The 24417-nt window shown below is 31.5% G+C and overlaps 1 protein-coding gene across 1 annotated transcript; it reads right to left on the reverse strand.

The window, feature by feature from the left end:
• Positions 1-3311: 3311 nt before the first annotated feature.
• LOC107449028 (transmembrane protein 272) lies at positions 3312-18791 on the reverse strand. Its single transcript, XM_087168449.1, has 7 exons — positions 18624-18791; positions 16592-16736; positions 12849-12903; positions 11590-11694; positions 10092-10151; positions 6389-6595; positions 3312-3894 (listed from the first exon to the last, which is right to left on the reverse strand). The coding sequence occupies exons 2-7, from the start codon at positions 16631-16633 to the stop codon at positions 3716-3718; spliced, it is 648 nt and encodes a 215-aa protein (XP_087024575.1). The 5' UTR covers positions 16634-16736; positions 18624-18791; the 3' UTR covers positions 3312-3715.
• Positions 18792-24417: the final 5626 nt, after the last annotated feature.

Genomic DNA, 24417 nt, shown 5'->3' on the forward strand with positions numbered 1-24417 from the left:
GTCACTCACCCGCTTACTGACCACAGCCTGTGATGCTTGACTTCGGTGTTCGACAGGGAACCGTGTCTTTAAAATCAGTCTACCGTGGTACTCAAATTGATTAATTTGCTATTCTTTTACTTTAATGTAAAGTAAAATGACAAGAATTTAATGACTTTATATTAAAATTCGTTTCATTTTTAACTTTTTAAAAGAAAAATTCTGCAAAAAAATATTTCTTTTATAAAAATTGTCGCTCTAGTTTAAATAAATAAAACGGCCCATTTTGTTCTGTTCTATACTGAGATTTAATATTAATGGTTCAAAAGGTTAATCATGCTAATTATAGTATGCAAAGTCGTGATGACTGAGAGGATAGAGCGTTCGCCTTCCAATGAGGTGAACCGGGTTCGAATCCTAGCGATGGCTGGTCGATACGAATTCCGCATCCAGGTTGCACCTACCACAGTGCTGACGTAAAATGTCCTCAGTGGTAGACAGATCATGGTTTAGAGTCCCCTTGCCGTCAGACTAACCGTGAGAGGTTTTCCTCTCCATGTAACCCAAATGTGGGTTAATTCCAGAAAAAAGCCCTCCTCGAAAGCAAAATATCTCCCAATGCTTGATCCAGTAGTACCCTTGTCTTCTGGATTGGGTTCAAAATGACAAGGCTACGGAGTTGAACAGTAGTAGTCGTAAACCCAAAAAGATTGGGTCAGCTGTTCAACGCCGGTTATGAAACAAAATTATTGTATGCAAACGATATTATTCAATTTATGAAACGAAATCAACCACCAAAACTCTCTCAATAAGCATGTTGCTCCCCCACCCCGATATATTAAGACTTTTGACACCCAAAATATGAGGGGCTACCATCAATCTGTAAATTCTCAATAGTCTGTAAAGTCTCAAAGAGTCTTTATAGTTATGTCAGCAGGTGAGCTGTCGAAAATTTCATCTTCTTTATTTTTCGTGTAATTCACCACATCTTTTTAATATTTTAAGCGAAACTCAGCAAGAATGGAAATTTATATTTCTTCAAAGATAATTCCATATGGTGCAATAAACATAAAGTGAACACGAAATTTTCAGTTCCAAAATTTCAACTGCTTTCTTAATTAAACTAGTTTGACATTTATATAGTAAAACGACGTGAATAATATTCGTAAGAAAATGGATTAACTATAGTTTCGGTAACACACGAAATAAATAACTAGACAGATTACAATGAATGGCGTTTTCTACACTTGAGAAGGCTGCAAGCTCTTGACTGCCTATACTTCCGGATAACTGTTTTTGGTGTGTTTTGAAGCCATTTGGCTCACAACGTGATCATTGTGTTTTGAGACTCTTTTGAGTAGTATTTCTTGTATACGTGTATTTGTTCCCTAATTTATAATTTGAGTTTAAAAGTAGAATCTTTATAAGAATCGCCATTTGAAGATCTGTCATTCCAAGACGTAAGAATTGTCATCATTTGAAAAAAAAGTCGTTATAAAGCACTTCTTACAATATACCAACTTCGAAATTTAAACCCTCGACATGATAATTTTTTAAATGAGCTTAATCTCGCTGCTCGAACAATATGCTAACACTAATGTATCATAGTGCATGGCTTGGACCAAGAACAAACAGCAATAAACATGTAAAAGGAGGCCAAATCAGAACTACAAAAAAAGCGAGTTGTTTCTATATTTAGCAACCATGTCACCTTTTTTAAAAATACATCTCTAAATAACAAAAAAAAAATTTCACTTCAAACTCACTAGAATTACTTTATATCATTATCTTATGAAATACAGCATATTTGAGCTGAGAAATAAAATAATTTATTTCCCTTTATTAAAAGCGAAATTCGAAAATGGGTGGTGTTTTCTACACTAGGGAGCGCTGCAAGCTCGGTACCGCCTAAATTTTCGGTTTACTGTTTCCGTTGTATTTTAAAACCATTTGGCATCATTGTGTTTTGAGATTCTTGCAAACAATGTATTTGATTACTTATTACTTGCGTTTACAATGCTAACAATACTCGTGTTTACAATGCTAAAAGTGTTAACACTAACGTAAGATGGTGCACAGCTTGCAACAAGAGCAAACAGTAATAAACTTGTGGAAAGAGGCCATATCAGGACAGCTAAAAAAGCGAGTTATTCAAAACCTAGCAACCATGTCACCTTTTTTAACAATATATCTCTAAATAACTAAAACAAATTTTCACTTCAAACTCACCAGAATTACATAATAACATTAATATCTTATGAAATGCGGCAGATTTGAGCTCAGAAATTATCTGTTTTATTTCTTTTATTGAAAACAAAATTATCCGTTTGGAAATATCGCCTCGCAGAATAACATGTAGTAAGCAGCTGCAAACTTTCTAACCGGAACTAGAGCAGGTATTGAGCTCGAGATTGTTATTGTTTACATTTCTACTGGAAACACCATCGATATCGGCTTGCAGAATAAGCTGAAGTAAGCCGCTGTATACTTTCTAACAGGGAGTAGAGCAGGTCAAGAGCTTGCGATTGTTGTTGTTTATATTTATATTGAAAACACCATCCCATGGATGTTGTTTTCAATAAGCAGTCTTAGATTGCAAGCCAAAAGTGTACACAATGTAAAAATTAAAATAGATTTTCCGAGGACATTAATCCGTATCTTCCAAAAGATAACTTTTATACTACTCATTACTGTACTATTATTGTACTATTACTGTACATTGTACTATTGTATGATGGTCAGCTGCAGAGTGCGAGGAGCTCTGAAAGAGCATAGGGGTTACAGAATGAGATTGCCATTGGCGAATTTTGAGTGTATCTTCGAATCCTGCTAAAATTCTTGAAGTCTGAAAACTAGCCAATTCTCTCAAAAGAAGTCGCATACTAATATATTAGAGGTATTTTAATGAAACTATGCATTAGGTATTTTTCATGTTATTATTAAAATTAACTTTTTATGCACTTCATTTCAATAATTAAGTATTTTTTGTGCTCTGGCAGCATTTATACAAAAAAAAGCAACTGAAATTGAAGTTGAAGCAATTTTGTAAATAATAAATATTTTTTTTCAATAGTCACACTAAAAGTCTGTCAGAAAAAGTTTCTCACTTTATTTATTTTATGTTTTATAAAATGGGGTGTATAAAAACGCTTAAAAATATTTTGAAATTGCTCCAGAATATGACGAAATGATGAGGATGCGAGATAAACGCATCATGACTATCAAGCCCTATAGAAGGAAAGATTATGTCAAGTAAGATGGATTGTAGACGCCCAAACTGTAGAGAAGTGATGAACAACCTCTTCGATCAATTGTGTTATGAAATTAGTGAATACTTTTTAAATATATTTTTATTGATTAAACTTTTTACATTTCAATATTTTAAAGTATCAAAATCAAATAAAAACCTCATGTATTATATACATCAAAGCATCACATTTATGCTTCTTTTTACAACATACAGTTACAAACACAATAATACTTCCAAAAATGAAATGAAGGTATAAATAGAAAAATGATAATATGAGAAGTAGGCGAAAACATGGCACAAAATTATTAATTTAAAATCTATTCAAGTCATAAATTGTGTGTATAGTTATGTCTAGTATAGAATATCGTTACATTTATATAAAATACGAGTAATCTATACAATAAAATAAACACAATAAATATTTATATCTGTAATATAAACGAACAAAATGTAATGTTCGAAAATTATTTCACAACGCTTCTTTTTTTACCAACACATGAGGGCAAAGCACATGACGAATGCCGAAATGACAACCATTGTACCGAAGAAGATCCAAATAAAGTTGACGAACCAGAAGACAAATCCATACATGTGAGGATTGCAGTACGTAAGTGACTTAGGATCTTGGAAATCTGCGCCATTTGCATTGTACACCCAGTAGCAAGCTGAAGAAAAAGAGAGAGGTAACAAACATTACATGGCATCAACAATACGCAGAATTTAGTAGGATAAAAATATTATTACAACCGAAAAAACACGATGTACCGAGTTCGACAGTATTACAAGAAATACGTTGTTATGATGAATTTTTAAGTAGCCCTCAAAATTTTAGTATTAAAGTTACAAAACTTGTAGCTTTAAAACGACTAAAATTTACTAGCCTTCTACTATTACGACATAAATTTTTTTAGGGAATTGCATTTTATCGGCTATTTAAAAAATCAGTATCTTACTCTACATGTTACCGGCGAAGTATAAATCGCCGGCATTCTATACAATGCCTAGGCATTGTATATAATGCCGGATGTTTTCAGACAAGATATGAAATGTGAGATTAAAAAAAATTTAAATGCGTATAGAAAATCAAAGTTGTACAAAACATAATTTATGCCTTTCTTATTAAGGGAAACAAAATTCTCATGCAAAAAAAAAAAAAAAAAAACTAAGCTACTTGTTGCAACATGGCAGGCTTGAATGACATTTTGAACTACATTTCATTATATTATGAAACGAATCGGAAGCGTATTTTATACTTTGCCGGTTTCTCATTTGGCATTCTATGCCTAGAAAATGTGTAAATGCCTGGGAAATGTGTGAAATATAAATCGCTTCATACATAATATAAAACGTTTTAGGCATTATATGCAATGCCTAGGCATAATTTGGAATGCTGATTTTCAAACTGTGCCGGTAACATATATAGAAACTAATGATTTTGTCGCAGTTTTCCATTGCTGTGCGTGCATTTTTATTGACCGGAAAATCACGTGGTAGGATCCAGTTTTTCCTCATTTATTTTCATATTGTTTTGGTTGTCATCAGCATATAATTAATAAAAGTCATAAAGTTATTCGCGACAACGTACAACGCTTAAATACGCCCTCTAGCGGAGCCTGAAAATATCAGGCATTTATTTATTAAGTGTTCATTTAGTTCTATCATAATCATTGACAGAGTCGGACGCCATTTTCTTAGTAGCAAATAAGAAGCAAAATTTCCCTAAGGAAAAGGCAGAAGAACTTGAAAAAACTAACCAGAACATTGGAAAATCTTTTTGAAACAGAACACGCCAAACATTTGAAAAACAATTTCGCAATGATTTTTACCTTTCCATTATTAACCAACTTGCAACTGATAACTTCCGATTTCGTGATTGTATACTGTTACAGATGTGTGTAGTATAGTAAAATACATTTTTTTTGTCTTCAATTTGTTACAAATTAAAGTGAAGTCAACATTGCTTACTTCATTCCAATGAATATGTAATTTCAGATCATGCAGAACTATAATAGTTATAGAATAGTATATATTTCTGAATCTATATAATTCGGAAAACAACAATTTAGAATCATCCGATTTGCTTGAAATGATATCATTTATGTTGATATTTAATAAATTTTTATCTTTTTTTTGGTAAGTATTTTTTAATTTTGAATAATTTCAACTAGAATGTAGCTATTATGTTTCTAAGTTACATATTGAAATTTATATCGACATCTTGCAATTGTAATATTTTATTGTGTGGTATGTCATCTTAAAGTAATGAAGGGATAATCTATGTATATTTTATTTGAGAATAAAGTTTTCAAATGACGAACATATCATTTTGGAATTCTCCGGATATATAAATCAGGTAAGTGTTATGATTTTGCGAAGACATTTGCCTCATTTTTATCAAAAATCTAAACAAATACTGGTTTTAAGGCCCGCTTGAACCTCTACAAACGGGGCATGTTAAGTAATAGAGTCGGTTGTACCTCTTTCCCCGGTACATATATTAACATAAAATAGTGGTAATATGCATTAGTTATTTGGTCCAGTGGTGTCACCCGTTGTCGAACTTCGTAAATAACTTTGAATGTAGGAAAGATTAAATAAACTAGTTCCCTAAGCAAAGTGAAGTAAACATGCATGTCACGATACTGCAGCTCTCAAATGGATTTTTAAAATTGCCAGTGATTTTTGAGTCGTCCTGTACACATATTAATGTATACTAATATGGATATATTCTAATATTAATATATTCAAATATTGATATGTTCCAATATATTAATATATTCTATTATATTAATATATTTTATTATATTAATATATTCTATTATATTAATATATTCTATTATATTCATATATTTCATTATATAAATATATTCAAATATATTCATATATTCTATTATATTAATATATTCTAACATTCTAATATTAAATAATATTAATATAAACTAACACTTTGGTTCAGTTGTGCCATCTCATGAGGAACTTTAAAACTAATTTTATAGCTAGGTGAGATTGAACAATCTATTTTCCTAAGTAAAGTGTAGTAAACCATATATTTTACTATTCTTCGATTGTTCTTAAATGAACTTTTAAAATTGTCAAACTTTTTTTGGGGGGACATACATTAATATAAACTAGCATTAAAGAGGTTTGAAAGATATTTACTAGCAAGGAACCATCCAAGCATGAACAAGTTGAGAACGAGGTTAATCCATCCAATGACTGTGTGTCTTTTAGGAATACCGGTTTCAGACAATCTCTTGAATCTATCCACAAAATTGATGACGTTGCTGAGCATGGCAACAGATCCAGCAACAATCAGACTGATTGGTATCATCTTCTGAGCAGGACAATCATGGAAATATTCAGCACCTGTTTTCAATGACATGATTTTTTAAAATATATATATATGTGTGTGTGTGTATTGATAAAGGTACATGGTGCTCCTCGATTACTTCCCTTAAAGATGTTTTTCAAAGCTTTTTGCCGAAAAAAAATCCATAGTTTAATCGCTTTTACTCTAGAGGCTAAGTTGTAATTTTAGACTATACATATCATAGTTCCGTAAAAATTTATCCGGGCTTTAGAGAGGACAAATAGTTTAAATGTCTAAAAGTTATTGTACTTTTTTTTAAAAAAAAAAAATTCCAATTTAGCGAGATTTTTTTATGAATATGAAGATCAAAATTAACGAATAATTTTCAATTTTCGCAAACTTGTATATAATCCTAGGTTAATCAAAGTAGTTGCCAGGAATCGGTACAAACTACGGCTTTATGTATCGCACTACTCGATACACCACTTTTTTAAGCATCACACTACACTACAAACTACAAAAAAAGGTAGCGACTACAGTAGTTTCGCTACTTGTCGTGCGCAAATTCGACCACTGGGTTTTTATCACTTTTCAGTTCATTTTATCATTTATCAGTTTTATCCGAGACTGATCTTGATGCCTTTAATCTTAAAAACAGCATTAAAGATATTAAATATTTCAATATATATGTTACCATGAATCACCGAAATCAAGAGAATGTCATTTCGGACATTTACCAAAGCGACTATGTGATTGTCAACATTCATTGGTGGAAGACCACCCATTTCAATCATTCACATTACCCTATAGATATGAAACCATTGAGGAAATGTAGTGAGAAACAACAATTGTACAAGAGAACATTTTAGGTAATAATAGAAAAATTAAAAGATTTTTATCTCGACAATATTATGATTTTGTGTAGTTTTTGTTATAGTGTTCAGATTCCGGAAATTTGTAAAGCATCTAACTGGAAACAACACATAGAAAGATATCAGTTCTCCAATTGTTTTATATGCATAATCCTGGTAGTACAATTTTCCTAGTCAGTCTGTAGCATCCAAATTTGTCTGCTAAACAGCGCTGTCAGAAAATTATTGTATCAAACATGTATATGGTACTGTGAAAGATCGAAATGGGTCGTAGTTGACTTTCACCGGTTAATGTTGAGAATCACATAGTCGCTTTGATAAATGTCCGAAATATATACTAGGGCTAGTTAAGTGCCACTGCCCGGTATACACTTGATCGGTATGTCATACATCAATGTTTTTTCGGATCAATGTTCAATCGGTATGTCATACATCAATGCCACTACCCAGTATACATTTAAAAAAGTATTCCGAACACTGATGTATTGCCTAAACCAGTGTTTCCCAAACTTATGACTTTTGTGTACCCTTTCTAAATTTTTCGTAGCTCTGTGTACCACTAATAAAAAATGAATGTATTTTTAACTATAAAAAAATTGCACGAAAGTTAAAAATTACAACTGGCTGTTGATGCTACTAATTATTAACCGTTAACTCTGCGAAAATAGCCAATAGAAAAGTATGTAATCGTAAATTTTCGTGGCTAGCTTTATTTTTAAATAAAAATTTTTGAAATTTTCGTTTGTTGCAAAATATTTCGCATAAGAACACGTACCCCCGCTAAACTGTTCCCGTACCCCTGGGGGTACGCGTACCACACTTTGGGAAACACTGGCCTAAACAATCCTCTGCAGATATTAAAATATCGAATAAATTAATATCAAATTGGATATAACAAATACATTTGGGACATTCACCAAAGTCACTATGTGATTGTTGACATTCACTGGTGAAAGTCGACATTCTCTTGATTTTTGTCATTCATGGTAACGTATACAGCAAAACGTAGGGCAGATAAAAATGTATGTCGTTAAAAATTTTAATTTTTCAATTTTAATACCTTTGAAAAATGGAACAAACTCCTATACTACCCTTAACCGAATAAATAAACTTTTCGAAAATTAATACAAAATTCATTTTTCTTAATGTCAAGTTTAAGAAAGGTGAAATAATTCTTTCCTTCGTTGAGGATCGGAAATTTTTCTTATTTTTCATTTTATCTTTTCTTCTTATCTGTAATTCTTAAGTCGCTTCTTAAATTAAAAAAAAAAATAATAATAATAATCTGAAGATGCTGTTGTAATCTTCAGAAATCCTTGCAGTTGGTGGATGGTTTCTGTTACCCAGTATATATTATAAATGAATAGATTGCGCAAATTAAGATTTAGAAATTGCCGATCACTGGTCTAGTGGTCACTGTACTGGACTACTTGGCCAATGATTGTGGGTTCGAATCCTACCGTAGGTATGGAGGAAACTTTCTCCCTCTCTGTGTTCTATGCCCTTTCTTCTGTGTGATTGTAACCCGCCCAATAAACGGGTTTGTGGTTGTATGACGTGGGCGACGCTGCTCTACCGCCGTGGCTTAGTCACAGGTGCCCAATGGGTAACGATAAGAGAGTAGCATGTCCCACAGTGGACTGATCGTTAAGACACGGTTCCCAGCAGATTACCGAAGTCAAGCATCACTGGCTGCGGTCAGTGTGCGGGTGGGTGACCACTTGGATCAGTCTGCGTAGGGACCGAGGATGTGCGGTATGGTTCCTCGTTAAACTATTCTACCGTAAAGTGCTCGACTTCGCGAGCAGGTCGTCGGGCTACCGAAGTGGGGGTGCCATCCCCTCTGCAGAGGATCAAAATTGTGATGGCATGTCTTCGGATCATCCTTTAGGGATGTTTCCCAGACGGTCTCCAATAGCCCATTGTACAGCTCTAGTGCGACGTAAATGAACTTCGACGAGATAGTAGCATTTTTAAGGCTAATGGGAAATAGACCCAAATGCCCGCCATTAAAATAAATCAGGAATTTAAGCAAAGTTAACCACTTTCCTTACCATTTCTTTTCGAAAAAAATGCAAAAAATCAACATATTGTTTCACTTCATTTATAAATACAAGGAACTAAAACAAAACGCAATGCACAAGTTCTAAGTTGAAATTTTACTTTTTTTTAGGTATAAAAATATTTAATTTACCATCAGTTTACTATCCCAAATTATATCGGGCAAATGAAAAAAGATAAATATTAGTCTTTGCATATGTCCGCATGTTCATAATCTGAAAAATAATCTGCGATACTTTCACTTTCGATCGCGAACGCCATTTTTTTTTACTCTTTTTTCCATGTAAATTCATCAACCAATACACGTCTGCAGTTTCACAAATAACGAAACTCCCAAACAAATATTGGCAAACTTCCAATCACAGCGGATTATAATTATTTTTTGTTTTGCTTCCAGCCGAATGAAAACGTGATAAAACAAAACATATTGACGATTTCTGCTATGCCCGAGTTTACTCGGGATAGTAAATATTTGCAATGTATACATACCCGAGTTAACTCGGGATAATCAGGGAAGCGGTTAATATAAGTTGAAACATACTATTTAAAACACTAGCAAGATTATGTCATATAACTCAATATAATTAATGGTTTTAAGATATAAAGTAATTATACTTACCAATAACAATCATGACGATTGGAACTGTAATGATGACGATGATAACAAGCGTCCATACCACTGAAATAAAATGGGGATTTTGAGATTAAAGTAAAACTTAAAAATCATCTATGATTTAAAATATAACCACTACACTAAATAAATAGATCAACTATGGAAATATTAGCCACCTGCGGCGTGTTTCTCTTGTCAATATTTAACTTAGATTTTTATATTATCGCATGTAGTAATTGCATTTTAAAAGATTACCTGAATTAGTGTTTAATGTTTTCTAATACTGAATCATGAGCTGTGGTGGCTCAGGGGATAGAGCGTCCGCCTTCGAATGAGGTGAACTTGTTCGAATCCCAGCGATGACTGATCTATACGAATTCTGCATCCGTCTTGCACCGACCACAGTGCTGACGTAAAATATCTTCAGTGGTAGACGAATCATGGGTTAGAGTCCCCTTGCCGTTAGGCTAACCGTGGGAGGCTTTCGAGGGTTTCCCTCTCAATGTAACGCAAATGCAGGTTAGTTCCATCAAAAAGTCCTCCACGAAGGAAAATTTCTCCCAATACTTGATCCAGGTGTTCGCTTGTCTTCCGGATTGGTTTCGAAATTACAAGGCTACGGTGTTGAATATTAGTAGTTGTAAACCCAGAAATTGGGTCGGGCATTCAACGACGGTTATAAAATAAAATAAATATGCCTATTCAAACATAGCTCTATAAAACTACACAAAAATAGCTATTATGACAGCTTCTTGTCTCTCAATAATTGCCATTTTAAACAAAGGGGAATCATTTTTAAATTAGTCAGTAGGGAACAAATCCGGATAACATGGCGGAGGAGACGGAACTTCTTGCAACAATTCAATCAGTTTTTGTTTTCTCTTTTGAGTGCGTTTTCTGAAAAAAAGATGTTCCGATTTATCATTCAGAAAAATAACTTTTACCGATGAGATTATGTTTAATCCAATTTGTTCTGTTACAATCTCTTTGAATACTTTAAAAAAATGGATTTTTGTGAATAAATAAATAATTTAGAGAAACAAATTTTATGGTAAAAGAAATAAAAATCAGATGTTTAATCCAGTTTGTTTTGTTGCAATCTCTCTGAATTCTCTCTCTCAAAAAAGGGGGATTTTTGTGAATAAATAAATCATTCAGAGAAACAAAATTTATCGTGAAACAAAAATCGGATGTTTAATCCTATTTTTTCTGTTATAATCTCTTTAAATACTTTAAAAAAAATGGATTTTTGTGAATAATAAATAAAAAAAACAACCTCATTTTATATGAAATGACAAATCAGAAGAAAAAAAATGGTTGCTGATATAAATAATAGTTGTGAATAAATAAATCATTCAGAGAAACAAAATTTATCGTAAAACAAAAATCAGATGCTTAATCCTTTTGTGAATAATAAATAAAAAACAATCTCATTTTATATGAAATGACAAATCAGAGAAAAAAAAATGGTTGCTGATATAAACGTTAAAGCTATGAAACTTACGTGATCCGATGAGAAGTGCGAAGAAGGCAAGACAGAAGCTGCAGCATCCGATGTTTTCTTCTTTTGCCTTCTTAACTTGTGACAGAAATGACTGGGGTACAGCTTCTGAATATAAAATGAAAATTAGAAGACAGCAAAAAACAGTGAGTTCGTTTGAAAAAGATTATCACAAAAAATAAAATTACATTTGCTTTTATTTAATGATCAATACTGTTTCTCAAGTCAAAATTTTTGATGGTTTTCCATTGATGGAACAACGTAATCTCTAATGGTAGCCATCAATAATTCCATCATGAACCATTATATTTTTGATGGTAATCACCATAAGTAACTAACACCCTAATGTAGAAATTCGGACAGATTTATGATGGTCCAACGGAAGAATAGAAACTTGTCCTGATAGTTTGTTCATGCTGAATCAGCAGAAATTTCCATCATAATTTCTAAGAAATCAAAAGTTAGAACGATCATGAACAACCATCATCCCAATGTAGGAATTCAGATTGATTTTTGATGGTCCAACATAAAAAAGCAAATTGTTTTGATGGTATATTCGTGAGAATCAAAAAGAATTCCCTTGAAACCATCATGGAAATGTATAGTTGGAACCATCAAGTACCATCACGTATCATTATGGATTGTTGGTCCATGAGAATACAAACTTCTTTATTAGTTAACCATATATAGTATTAAAGTAGCATTTTTCATAGTGGTAAGATGGAAGTTTGCTTTCATATCAAAAATCATGAATGCATAACGGAAAATGTGGGATGATGGTGGCTATCAAATCATGTTGGACCATCATGAATCGCCCTGAAACTCACATAAACCATCAAAATGATCTGAGGGGACCATCACGAATTTGACTTGGGTTAAAGTAAAACTCTGTTTATGGAAAGTTAGTGTTGTTAAGATTGATATTTTCAAAATGTGACTTTACGTGTTCTTCTTCTAAGTAAACTATATTTATGATTAATATTAAGATTAACATTTTACATGTTCTTCTTCTAAGTAAGCTTTATTTATGTTTAATATTAAGATTAACATTTTTAAAATGTAATTCAACGTGTTCTTCTTTCAAGTAAGCATTATTTATGATTGCTATTACGATTGACATTTTCTGAGCAAGTCTCAAAATTTCTTTCTTTAAATAATCCCTATTTATGATTACTATTAAGATTAACATCTTCAAAATGTGACTCAATGTGTTCTTTTTCTAAGTTAACTCCATATTTTATGATTTTGAAGGTTTACGTTACCATTGCCTCCTCCTCCTGTTCCTCCTTCAATTGCTTGATAATCACTTTTTCCAACCTGCATTGAAATGAAATAAAATTACTGAATGAATTAGAAAAAAAGGAAAGGAATTTAGAGATAAAAAAAATTAGTTTATTTCTTGCCAACGGTAAATAATAAAATTCTAAAACCAAGTTTGAATTTCATTCTTGGTTTTAGTATTATTTCAGTATTTTTTCTTAAACAAAAAGTATTTTATTATTTTTGATGAGTTAAATAATTGTTGAAGTATGTTATATGTTTACATTAAATAATTAATTATTTTATATTCGCTGTGTCTGATATAAATTCAATAAAGAACATTACGTGGTAGTAAGCGTAGTCCACGTCACTAAATTTATTCTTTTATAGTTGTCTGGTGCCAAGCGCCTTTTTTTTTTTTCAATTCCTACTAATAGTTCACACTCTCCCTCTATATATTTATTTATATATCTTATTCAAACTTTCAATCGTTAATAAAATACTTTCTATTCATCCATTCAAGTTCGAATTCATTTTATAAAACTTGCAGTGGATGACATTTGATGTTAATACATTTTTTTTTTCAGATATTAATTCATTAATTAAGTTTAATTATTAATTTTAGTTTTATATGGCAGAAAAATTATAATTATTTAATTAAAAGCAACTAAAATAAAGTTTTTCTTTGTTGATCTAAGTAGGAATTGACTTTAACATTGTCTTTTAATATTACTTGTTTAATTGTTTAATTATAAAAGTACAGGAGAAAGAGACCCTGGAAAAGAGAATTTTAATTAGAATGTCCAATATTTCTATGCTCAAAATTTTGAACTAAATTTTGATCAAAAATTTGAATGCTCAAAATGTTGATATTTCAGAATCTATCAATTTGTAGTGGAAAGATTCATAAGTAAGGAGAATTTTTTAACAATTCACGTATTTCAAAATTTTAGTGTATATGTTACCGAGAATGACCGAAATCAAGAGAATGTCGACTTTCACCGGTGAATGTCAACAATCACATAGTCACTTTGACGAATGTCCAAAATATCTCTTATCTCAGATTTGATATTAATTTATTCTTTGATATTATTATATTTATTCGATATTTTAATATCTGATGAGGATAGATTAGGAGAAACAGTGTTCGGAGTACCGGTTAAATGCATGCCGGACAATGGCACTTGACCTTAAAATAACATTGGATTAGGGCATACCGGGCAAATGTATACCGGGTAGTAGCACTTAACTAAACTAGACCTAGTATACATTTCGGATATTTACCTGAATGACTATGTGATAGTCAACATTCACAGGAGGAAGTCAACAACACCCATTTCTGTCACTCGCAGTAACATATATAAATATTTTATCAGAAGTAAATAAACATTCGAATTTCAACTTGTGAAACAAAAACAAAACAGAAAGAATGTTTTCTAATGAGGCAACAAACTAAAAATAATATGGTTTGTAACAAATTTAAAAATAAGTTTTCTAATAATTTCAAAAATTTAAATAATCCTTTTTTATTAAAAAAAAAAAAAAAAAGGTTCACGAGGACATCTTTTTTGTAAAAAGCTCCCTAGAATAGCTTATATTTTGTGTAGCTATAGCTATGTATTAAAGCCAGTATACATTTGCCCCTTATGCCCTACATAAATGTTTTTTTTTTTTTTTTTTAAGGTCAAGTGCCACTGTCTAGTATGCATTTACTCGGTTTTCCAAACACTGATGTTTCTCCTAATATATCCTCAGCTATAAAGTTATATTTAACAGAATTTCATTATCCAAGAATTTAACACTAGATTGCTTACGGAAGTCATTTTGACTGGTTTTAATTTCAATTAGAAAAACAATAATGTATATAATGACACTATTTTTTAGAATTTTGCACAATATATAATTTTTTTAATGTTGATATTTACTAATAGCTTGTTATATAACTGTAAATAATATAAAAAATATTAAAAATTAATTTTAAACAAAATTCTTTACACATTATTTATTCTTTTACAATGCAGTCATTTCGACTGCTTTTGGGCTAATATAGGTATATACTAAGTTTCAGTTTTTATAGTGTTAATAACATAAATACCAGAAAACTGTTTAGTCTGCATTAGATTTTAATGATTTGAAATGCAAGCGAGAGGTGTTATACACTATGTCTGACAAAATTTTAAAAAAACCCGAGCTGCCTTGAGAAGGGTGGTGAATCCAGTGAACATTGTTAATTACCTGACGAACCCCGTAACCCAGTAACATATTTTACAAAAAATAGAAACTTTGTAATGATTATACGTAAAAGATAGAAAAACGTAAAAAATCCTAAATATTTATCGAAAGAAAATAAATGGATTTCACTACATCAGTGAGAAATTATGGAGAATCACAATGCTGTGCAAATCAACAACAACCTAAGATTATGACTTATTATCTTATTTCTTGAACTTGATTTTACGATAATGTTGTTCAACTTAAAAGGAAACATAATTAAACTTATGCTGGCATGAACTACATTATGATTTAAGGTACCATGATCATACTTCGACTATTAGCCATTTTATTTATAAAATTTTTATTTATTTATTTTGAAAAGAGTTTATAATTTAGTATTTTATATTTTATTTTATAGCCGTCGTTGAACAGCCAACCCAAATTAGGGTTTACGACTACAAATGTTCAATTCCGTAACCTTGTAATTTTGAATCCAATCCAGAAAATAAGGAAATTCCTGGATCAAGTATTGGCATAAATTTTGCCCTCATGGAGGACTATTTTATTTAACTAATTTGCATTTGCGTTACATGGAGAGGAAAACCTCCATCGGTTAGCCTGACTGCAAGGGACCCCCATGATCCGTCTACCACTGAGGATATTTTACGTCAGCACTTTGGTCGGTGCAAGCCAAATGCGGAATTCGTATCGACCAACCATTGCTGGGTTCCCCTGAGCCACCACAGCTCATCATTTAGTTTTGGAAACACTAATTCAGGTACTCTTTTAAAATGCAATTACTACATAAGGTAATATAAAAATCTAAATTAAATATTGACGGTAACATAATTAATGTTGACGGATTTCTAAATTAAATATTAATAAGGGAAATACATCATTACTTTAGCACACGTTATGGTTCAATCTTATTACGGTTTAAACCTTATGGTTTCAGTCGATTTGACGAGTATCATGGTTTAAGGTACCGATATTATGGTTCAACAATTAACTGAATTCTTTCAGAGTGTATCATTCAGTTCTAGAAAATGCTTAATTCCAATTATATTTGATACGCAAACGATATACTACGTAAATATCCCAAATAAATAACATAGGCTTTAAAGTAAAATACATGAAGACGAGATTTCTAGTTTTAGATTATTTCATTTTTCTGTTATAAAATGCAGAGTGTTGACACTGAAAACGTCTATTTTGTTAGATAAATATCTAACTTTACCAAACGATATTTAATAAATTCTTTTAAAATAACTAAAACTAAATATCATCGAGCTTAAAAGTGAAATACATATAGACGAGACTTTTTAGTTTTAAATTATGTCGTTTTTCTGTTATAAAATGCAGAGTGTTGACGCTGCAGATGTCTATTTCGTTAGATAAATATTTCACTTAGCAAACGATATTTAATATTTCTTTTAAAAGAAAAAGAAAACATTTTATGGAACTTATATAAAAATACGCACATGATGTGATTTACTATAGATAACATGAGAAAAAAAGAAATGTAACTCACCCCTTGTTCATTGGGAACAAGTTTATCCGTGCTCTGATACATGACGTTTTAAGTCACGAGGTTCTTTCTAATGATAATGACAAGGCAAAGATAACAGGTGTATCAACAGCTATTCTTCTTCTGTGTTACCTTGAATACGTTTCGTCTATTAAATGAACAAAAACATTTATAAATACAGACAGCAGTTCATATTGCAGTTAAACGGTTTCTATAAATAAGGGTATATGAGGGAGCCCAGTGTTTTCTTCAATCTAAGAATACATTGCTTTACACTTTTTTTTTTGGTAATGATATTTTGTAAACATTAATTTTTCTTCTAAATTCTAATAACCAGGTGTAAAAACGCATCATTTTCATTTTCTCTCTTTTTCATGAATGTTGAAAACTTTGACTTCAACTTCAAAAATAATGTAGCCTGCTAATATGTTATTTTTGAAGTCCTAGAATTACGTACTGCTTTTGCAAAATCAGAAAAAAACTAGATGTATTTTTGCTTTGTTAAATAAATCATTATTAGAAATATTAAAAAGTTTTATTAGTTTACCGGAAGTAAGAAAGGCATTTTGCATTTTGAAAATTACCATTATTTGTTATTTTTTTCCTTGATTTATGTATAGGATCAATATTAATAAATTTTGTTTCGATGGTTAAAGTATGAAAAGTATTATTAAAAATTCAATAAACGTAATTTCTTTTCGTTCATGACTAATATTTGAGATCAATATCAATAAATTTTGTATTCATACCAGAAGTATGAAAAGTATTATTGTATGATTAAAAAAATCACAATTGATTGTTGCTTTTTTGTTGATGATTTCGAAGTAGCACTAATAAACTTTTTATTCCTAAACCAAAAGTTTGGAAAGCAATGTGCAATATTCAAAAAGTCTTATTCACTATTTCTTTGTAAACGATTAATATTTATGAGCACATTATCCAGGTAATTCCTAGATCACCAGGTAATTCCTAGACCTAGATCCTAATTTGAGAACTGAAACTTTTTATTTTCGCTTTTTTAACGAATTACTTTTACGTTATTACGTTATTAATTATTTACGTTATTAATTACGTTATTAATTTTTTTACGTTATTCCTCACATTAGCTAGATAATTTGTAAAATAACTGATTTCTACAAAGATTTTAAGACATTTAATTCTTTGTATTACAGTTTTCAAAGTGATTGATTCTAGCAACTCATGAGTTGAACGTTAAATTGTTGCACTTGATTGTTTAGATAGCGAAAAAAAACATTAATTTAAGAGCCCAGAAGCGCTGTTGTTGTCCTAGAAAAGATCTTGTTTTGACTTTAAAGAGCACATAGTAGGTAATGTGCACATTATCTAGGTAATTCCTAGATTACCTTAGTGATTTGAGATATGAAACTTTTTATTTTGGCTTCTTTAGCGAATTCCACTAGTTATTCCACACATTAGCTCGATAATGCGTAGAATAACTGATTCATACATTTTAACGATAACATCTACAGTCTAACTTCGATTTAACGAATTCTCCGGTTTAACGAATATTTTCTCTGTAGAGACAAAAAAGGTGCTAAAATGTTCTCATTTAACGAATTTTTAGCTTTGATTTAACGAACAACAATGGCTGGAAAAAAATTCGCACATGAAACTAAAACTCTTAAAATTTTGAATATTTCACATCCTAATCCAAATGTGTAATTATATGTATGCATTAAGTTTTAAAAGCAAGTAGCATTAAATAATTAAAATCATTTTAAAGTCGATTCCCTAACACATAATTTATAATTTTTAAGCTCGTAGTAAACAATAACCACTTTTTTCATACCTGAATATCTAAGGGTATTTTGCATTGATATTTTTATACCATAATCTTTAAAGAAAATTGATATCCGATTTAACGAATGTATTTGTTGATCCCAATCAATTCGTTAAATCGAGGTTCAACTATACTTTGGTTTTAAATAAGTCTTAAAAATGCTTTGTAAGGAAACCAACAAATGTAATACCGAATCTTAAAACTATGTATACAAAGTGGACAATCTGCACTCACCTGTAGTTGCGTCGTTGAATAATCCAAAAGCTTGTTTGAACTCCCCGACCTGCGCATCAAATATTTATAGTGCTTCCATTAAAGTATAACGTTGTTCAACATAACGTAATGAATCAAATTAGATTTCTAAAATTGCATTTTTTTCACTGAAAGAGTAGCATACGTCAGATCACGGATTTTGATTGTTATCTTGTTTTTGATTTTATTGCCTGATATCATATCATGCATGTTTTATTACACCACTTATTGACATACACCGTCAAACTACTATGACTGTTTTTTATTTATTTTCGGTTTCTTCACCATCATTTACTTTAACATGTAAATTATGAAGCGTACCCGTGTTTATAAATATCATCACGTGAATTGTGTTGCGAATTTCAATGGACTGTAATAGATAAAGGATCTTAACTCACTCTCCAATTTTTGAAGGTCCCTTATGTAAACAATAACCTAAAAGTCTAGTTAGGAGTTATAAAAATTAAACTAATAACTATTGTGATTTCATAATAAAAATGATGTTAATTACTGTTGTAACTATATCTTATTTCAGAACCGTCGTTGAACAGCCGACCTAATTTTTTGTGTTTACGACTACTTAATCTTCAACTCCGTGGTCTTGTAGTTTTAGAACCACTCCAGAAAACAAGGGAATTCCTGGATCAAGTATTGGAAGAAATTTACCTACGTAGAAGACTTTTTGATAGAACTAACCCGCATTTGCTTTGCATGGAGAAGATAAACCACGATAACCTTCCACGGTTAGACTGACGGCAAGGGGACTCGAGCCCATGATCCGTCTACCACTGAGAATATTTTTGGTCTGTGCGAGCTGGATGCGAAATTCATATCGACCAGTCAACGCTGGGATTCGAACCCGGTTCCCCTTAGTGGAAGGCAAACGCACTATCCCCTGAGCCATCACGGCTCCTTACAATTGTAATTAAAAAATAGTTAACTAACTAACGGAGGCTTGTTCAGAAAAGACAAGGCAAAGAGTAGGACTAGGGCAAAATTAGGACATTTTGTGACTAGCCTGGGGCTTATGATAGCAATTTTTTTTTTTTTTGGCTCCTTTTAAAAACTCTTTCAAAAACGGGAAACGATTGAAAACACTGTTTATATAAATTATATCATTTCTTTTGGATAATTTCTAAGGCAGGTTTTATTTGTAAAATAAATGAAAAGTTTAAGCGTGAAAAAAGTAGTTTTTAGAATATTTTAAAATATTTAAGAAATAGTAATGGGGTACATTTGTTCCGTGAACAACCGAAATCAAGAAAATGTCGACTTTCACCGGTGAATGTCTACAATCACATAGTCTCTTTGGTGAATATTTGTTATATCCGATTTGAAATTAATTTATTCGATGATATTATTTTATTAATTTGATATTTTAATATCTGCTGAGGATAGATTAGGAGAAACATCAGTGTTCGGAGTACCGGTTAAATGCATACTGGGCAGTCGCACTTGACCTTAAAAAACATTGATGTATGGCATACCGGGCAAATGTATACCGGGCAGTGTCACTCAACTAGACCTAGTATAGATTTCGGACATTTACCAAAGCGACTATGTGATTGTCAACATTCACCGGTGGAAGTCAACAGCCACCAATTTCGGTCATTCACAGAAGCACATTTTCGAAGGAAAAAGAGAAGGCAGGCAGTTTGTTATATTTTGTCACCATTAACAATGCCCTTTTGTACTAGTAACACTAAATAAAATGTCAGTTGTAATGGAACTCTACCTAGAAATATGGCAAAATATCATTTCCTTAGAAAAAGAGACTTTTCTCAAACTCAACTATTCTAAACACTAGTTTATAATAAAGTAGAGGATTTATTTGTAGAAACGGTTTAATGAATGAAAATTAAATGCAGAAAAAAAAGTTGAGCGAAAATCTGCTAAACCGACGAATTCCTTCTTTGAAAATTTACAATAAAGCGACGGTTATCTAAGTTTTATTGATTTATTTTCTCGTGCAATGCCGTTTTTATTTTCAATTGAAAGCTCATGAAATATTAACTCTATTGATTGCCAACTTTTGTATTAAAATGATTAATTGATCTAATGTATTAAAATGCCAACACTTAAATTTTTTTGCATAACATTAAAATTAACTTTTCCGTTCATTTTTTTTCCTGACAAATTATCAATATTTGAGAATTTAGAATATGCTGAAAGTAATTACCTAAAAATGAAATGAATATTTATGAACTAATGTCTGCCCGACCGACCAAAATAATATTGTACAGATTGTGATTGCCTTCCCCATGTTTTATTTTATTTTATAACCGTCGTTGAACAGCCGATCCAATTTTTTGGGTTTAAGATTACTAATGTTAAATGTCCTTGTAGTTTTGAACCTAATCCAGAACACAAGGGAACTCCTGCCTTAAGTATTGGGGGAAATTTGCCTTCTTGGAGGACTTTTTGATCTAACTAACCAGCATTTGCATCACACGGAGAGGAAAACCACGAAAACTTCTCATGATTAGCTTGACGGCAAGGGGACCCTATCCCATGATCCGTCTACCACTAAGGATATTTTACGTCAGTCCTGTGGTCGGTGCAAGACAGATGTGGAATTCGTATCGACCAGGCATTGTTGGGATTCGAATCCGGTTTTGTACACTCTGAAAAGGCGAACACTCTGAGCCCTCATTGCTCACTTCCCCATATCAATAGCACATTGTCAGCTCTATTGTGACGTATAGGACGTATATGTGACGTATGTGACGTAAAGAATCCATATTTTATAGGACAAGAGCCAGATTCCTCTTAAAAAAATATATATATTTATTTAAAAAAAAAATTGTTCCTGATTTCGTTACTTAAAATATCGTTCCCCCACTGTTATAAATTCATATTACATTATCCATAGTGTCTACACCTCAAACCATTAAAAATTGCACTTAGTACGTGAAAACTGATGATTGGATCAAAAGTTATTCACATTGCAAGGTTCGAAAATTATATCGATCTGCAACATGAGTAAAATAGAATTTAATGATTAGAGCTTGCAAAAATTATGATCACGCATTAAATATTTAAACAGAACTAACGGAATGAGGCGGATAAACGATGTTTAAGTTGTATGACAAAATAAATTATATTTAATAAGTTACTGATGTTACAAAACGTCACTGAATTTTATTGTATATATAATATTTAATGAGTCAAAAGTAGCTTATTTTTTATGCCCTTGGTTAAGTTTATTCTTATTCATTCCAACAATACAAAGAAAAAAAACTATATTGGTGTTAATTCCTTTTCATATCTTTTTACTTAATTTTATGAAATTTAAAAAAAGAGAGAACTGGTAATTTAAAAAATATCGTTTCCACTTATTTTTATTCTCAATTGCTGTTTTGTTTTGCCTTTCTGTGATATAAAGTTAGGAGGATTATGCACCAATAATTTTCTTTAGCTATTGTTGTTGCCTTATGACACTCGTCAATATTTACAAGCCTATTTTAAAGCAGATGGGTTCACTTTTTCTTATTTTCCCGTGGTGCCATCTATGACCGAGAATTCGACTTCTGCCACACACATAAATCACGGCCAGTTTTACAAGGAGGACACATTCGTAACTCCGAATTGAACCAGAGCACGATCAATCTCCGATCCAGCACCTCCAGAGGTATTGATTTGTTATGGGAATTTGTGACCCTGACAGATTTAGAGTGCACCAATCACCATATTGCGCACGGGGAATCTTCAGCCGGCCGGGATCGAACTCACGACTTCCTAGACATTGGCCCTACAAACCATGCTGTATCCCGGTCGGTTTCTTTAAATGCATAATGTAATAGCCCAAACAAAGACATGCGATACTTATGCTAGTCTAATTTACTGTTTTTAATTAAATTGAAATGAAAATTTTGGCTATCTTCTTAGTTTCTCTCTCTTTGTATATACTTCTTATCTAAGAATGTTTAGCTTTGACATAAATTACATTCGGGCATGTAATTTGTGAATTAGCCTGCCCAACAGTGTACGTAAAAGTTTTGCTAATTTTTTACCTCTGTCAGTTTTTTTTTTCCTTTTTTTTCATTTTAAAAGATTTTTTTCTGACGAAATATATGAAACTCAGAAATGCAATGAAATCTTAATAATTTGTTAAAATAAAGACAACTCGGAGCTGTAGTGTGGCCAGAACTTCCCGATACCACGTTAAGTGAAATGTGGCTTAAGAACTGTAATGAAGAAATTACTAAATTTTACTACATAATTTATTTTTATTTAAATGCTTTCAAGTCTTATCTGTTTGAGCCGTAGTGGCTCAGGGAATAGTGCTTTCGCCTTTCAATAAGGTGAACCGAGTTCGAATCCCAGCGATGGCTGACCAATATGAATTCCGCATCCGGCTCGCACCGGCCACAATGCTGAAGTAAAACATCCACTGTGGTATGCGGACCATGGGTTAGATCCCCTTCCTGTTAAGTTAACCGTGAGAGGTTTTCGAGGTCTGCCTCTCCATGTAACACAAATGCCGGTTAGTTCCATAAAAAGGTCCTCCGTCTTAGGAAAATCATGGAAGTAATAAATAAATAAAAAATAAGGTAACTTGAGTAAAAAAACTTGATAGTTCATAAAAAATTATCTTATCAAAAGTTACTTTAGATTCCAACATCCCTCCCTCCCCTAAATTTTTTACCTCCACGACACTGATTTTTAGCCCAACAAGTTTTTTTTAGACTATTTTCAAGTTTACGGTTTTCCAAGAAAAATGTGCGACAAAGTAAATAAATTTTTTATAGATATCTCAACAGATAAAACTAAATTCCCGTGTGCATCTGATAAAACTAGTTTTTGATTCTATGAACCTCAAGCGTTTCAGAAATAGCGTGATTATTGAAATGACACAGCAAAAAGAGGAATGTTATCTTACGCATCATAATTATCTGTTGCTTATTCTGAAAATAACGAGAAATTAACTATTCTCGAAAACTTGAATTAAGGGAACGATTTATATTATTTAATGTTAATTTTAGTATCCTTTTAGGAAATTAACTACCCTCGAAAACATGAATTAAGGAAACGATCTATATTTAATGGTAATTATAGTATCCATTTAGGAAATTAACTACTCTCGAAAACATGAATTAAAGGAACGATCTATATTATTTAATGTTAATTTCAGTATCCATTTAGTAAATTAACTACTCTCGAAAACATGAATTAAGGAAACGATCTATATTATTTAATGCTAATTTTAGTATCCATTTTGAAATTATCTACTCTCGAAAACATGAATTAAGGGAACGATCTATATTATTTAATGTTAATTTCAGTATCCATTTAGGAAATTAGCTACTCTCGAAAACATGAATTAAGGGAACGATCTATATTATTTAATGTTAATTTCAGTATCCATTTAGGAAATTAACTACCATCGAAAACATGAATTAAGGGATCGATCTATATTATTTAATGTTAATTTCAGTATCCATTTAGTAAATTAGCTACTCTCGAAAACATGAATTAAGGAAACTATCTATATTATTCAAGGTTAATTTTAGTATCCATTTAGGAAATTAATTACTCTCGAAAACACGAATTAAGAGAGCGAGTAGAATTATAGTGAAACACCGTTATAACGATAATTCACAATAGCAGATGATATTGTCATTGCTGTGCTAAAAAATATTCGGGCATAGACCGAATTTAATGTTAACAAAATTAATAATTAATAATATGGACTAAGTCTATAGAAACATATTTAATGCTAAATTTAATATCCATTTAGGAACAAAAAAAAGACACATTCCTTTTATTTTGAACC

Source organism: Parasteatoda tepidariorum, chromosome 7 (assembly GCF_982258835.1).
Source record: "Parasteatoda tepidariorum strain Cologne lab strain chromosome 7, Ptep-v5.0, whole genome shotgun sequence".
NCBI lineage: Eukaryota > Metazoa > Arthropoda > Arachnida > Araneae > Theridiidae > Parasteatoda > Parasteatoda tepidariorum.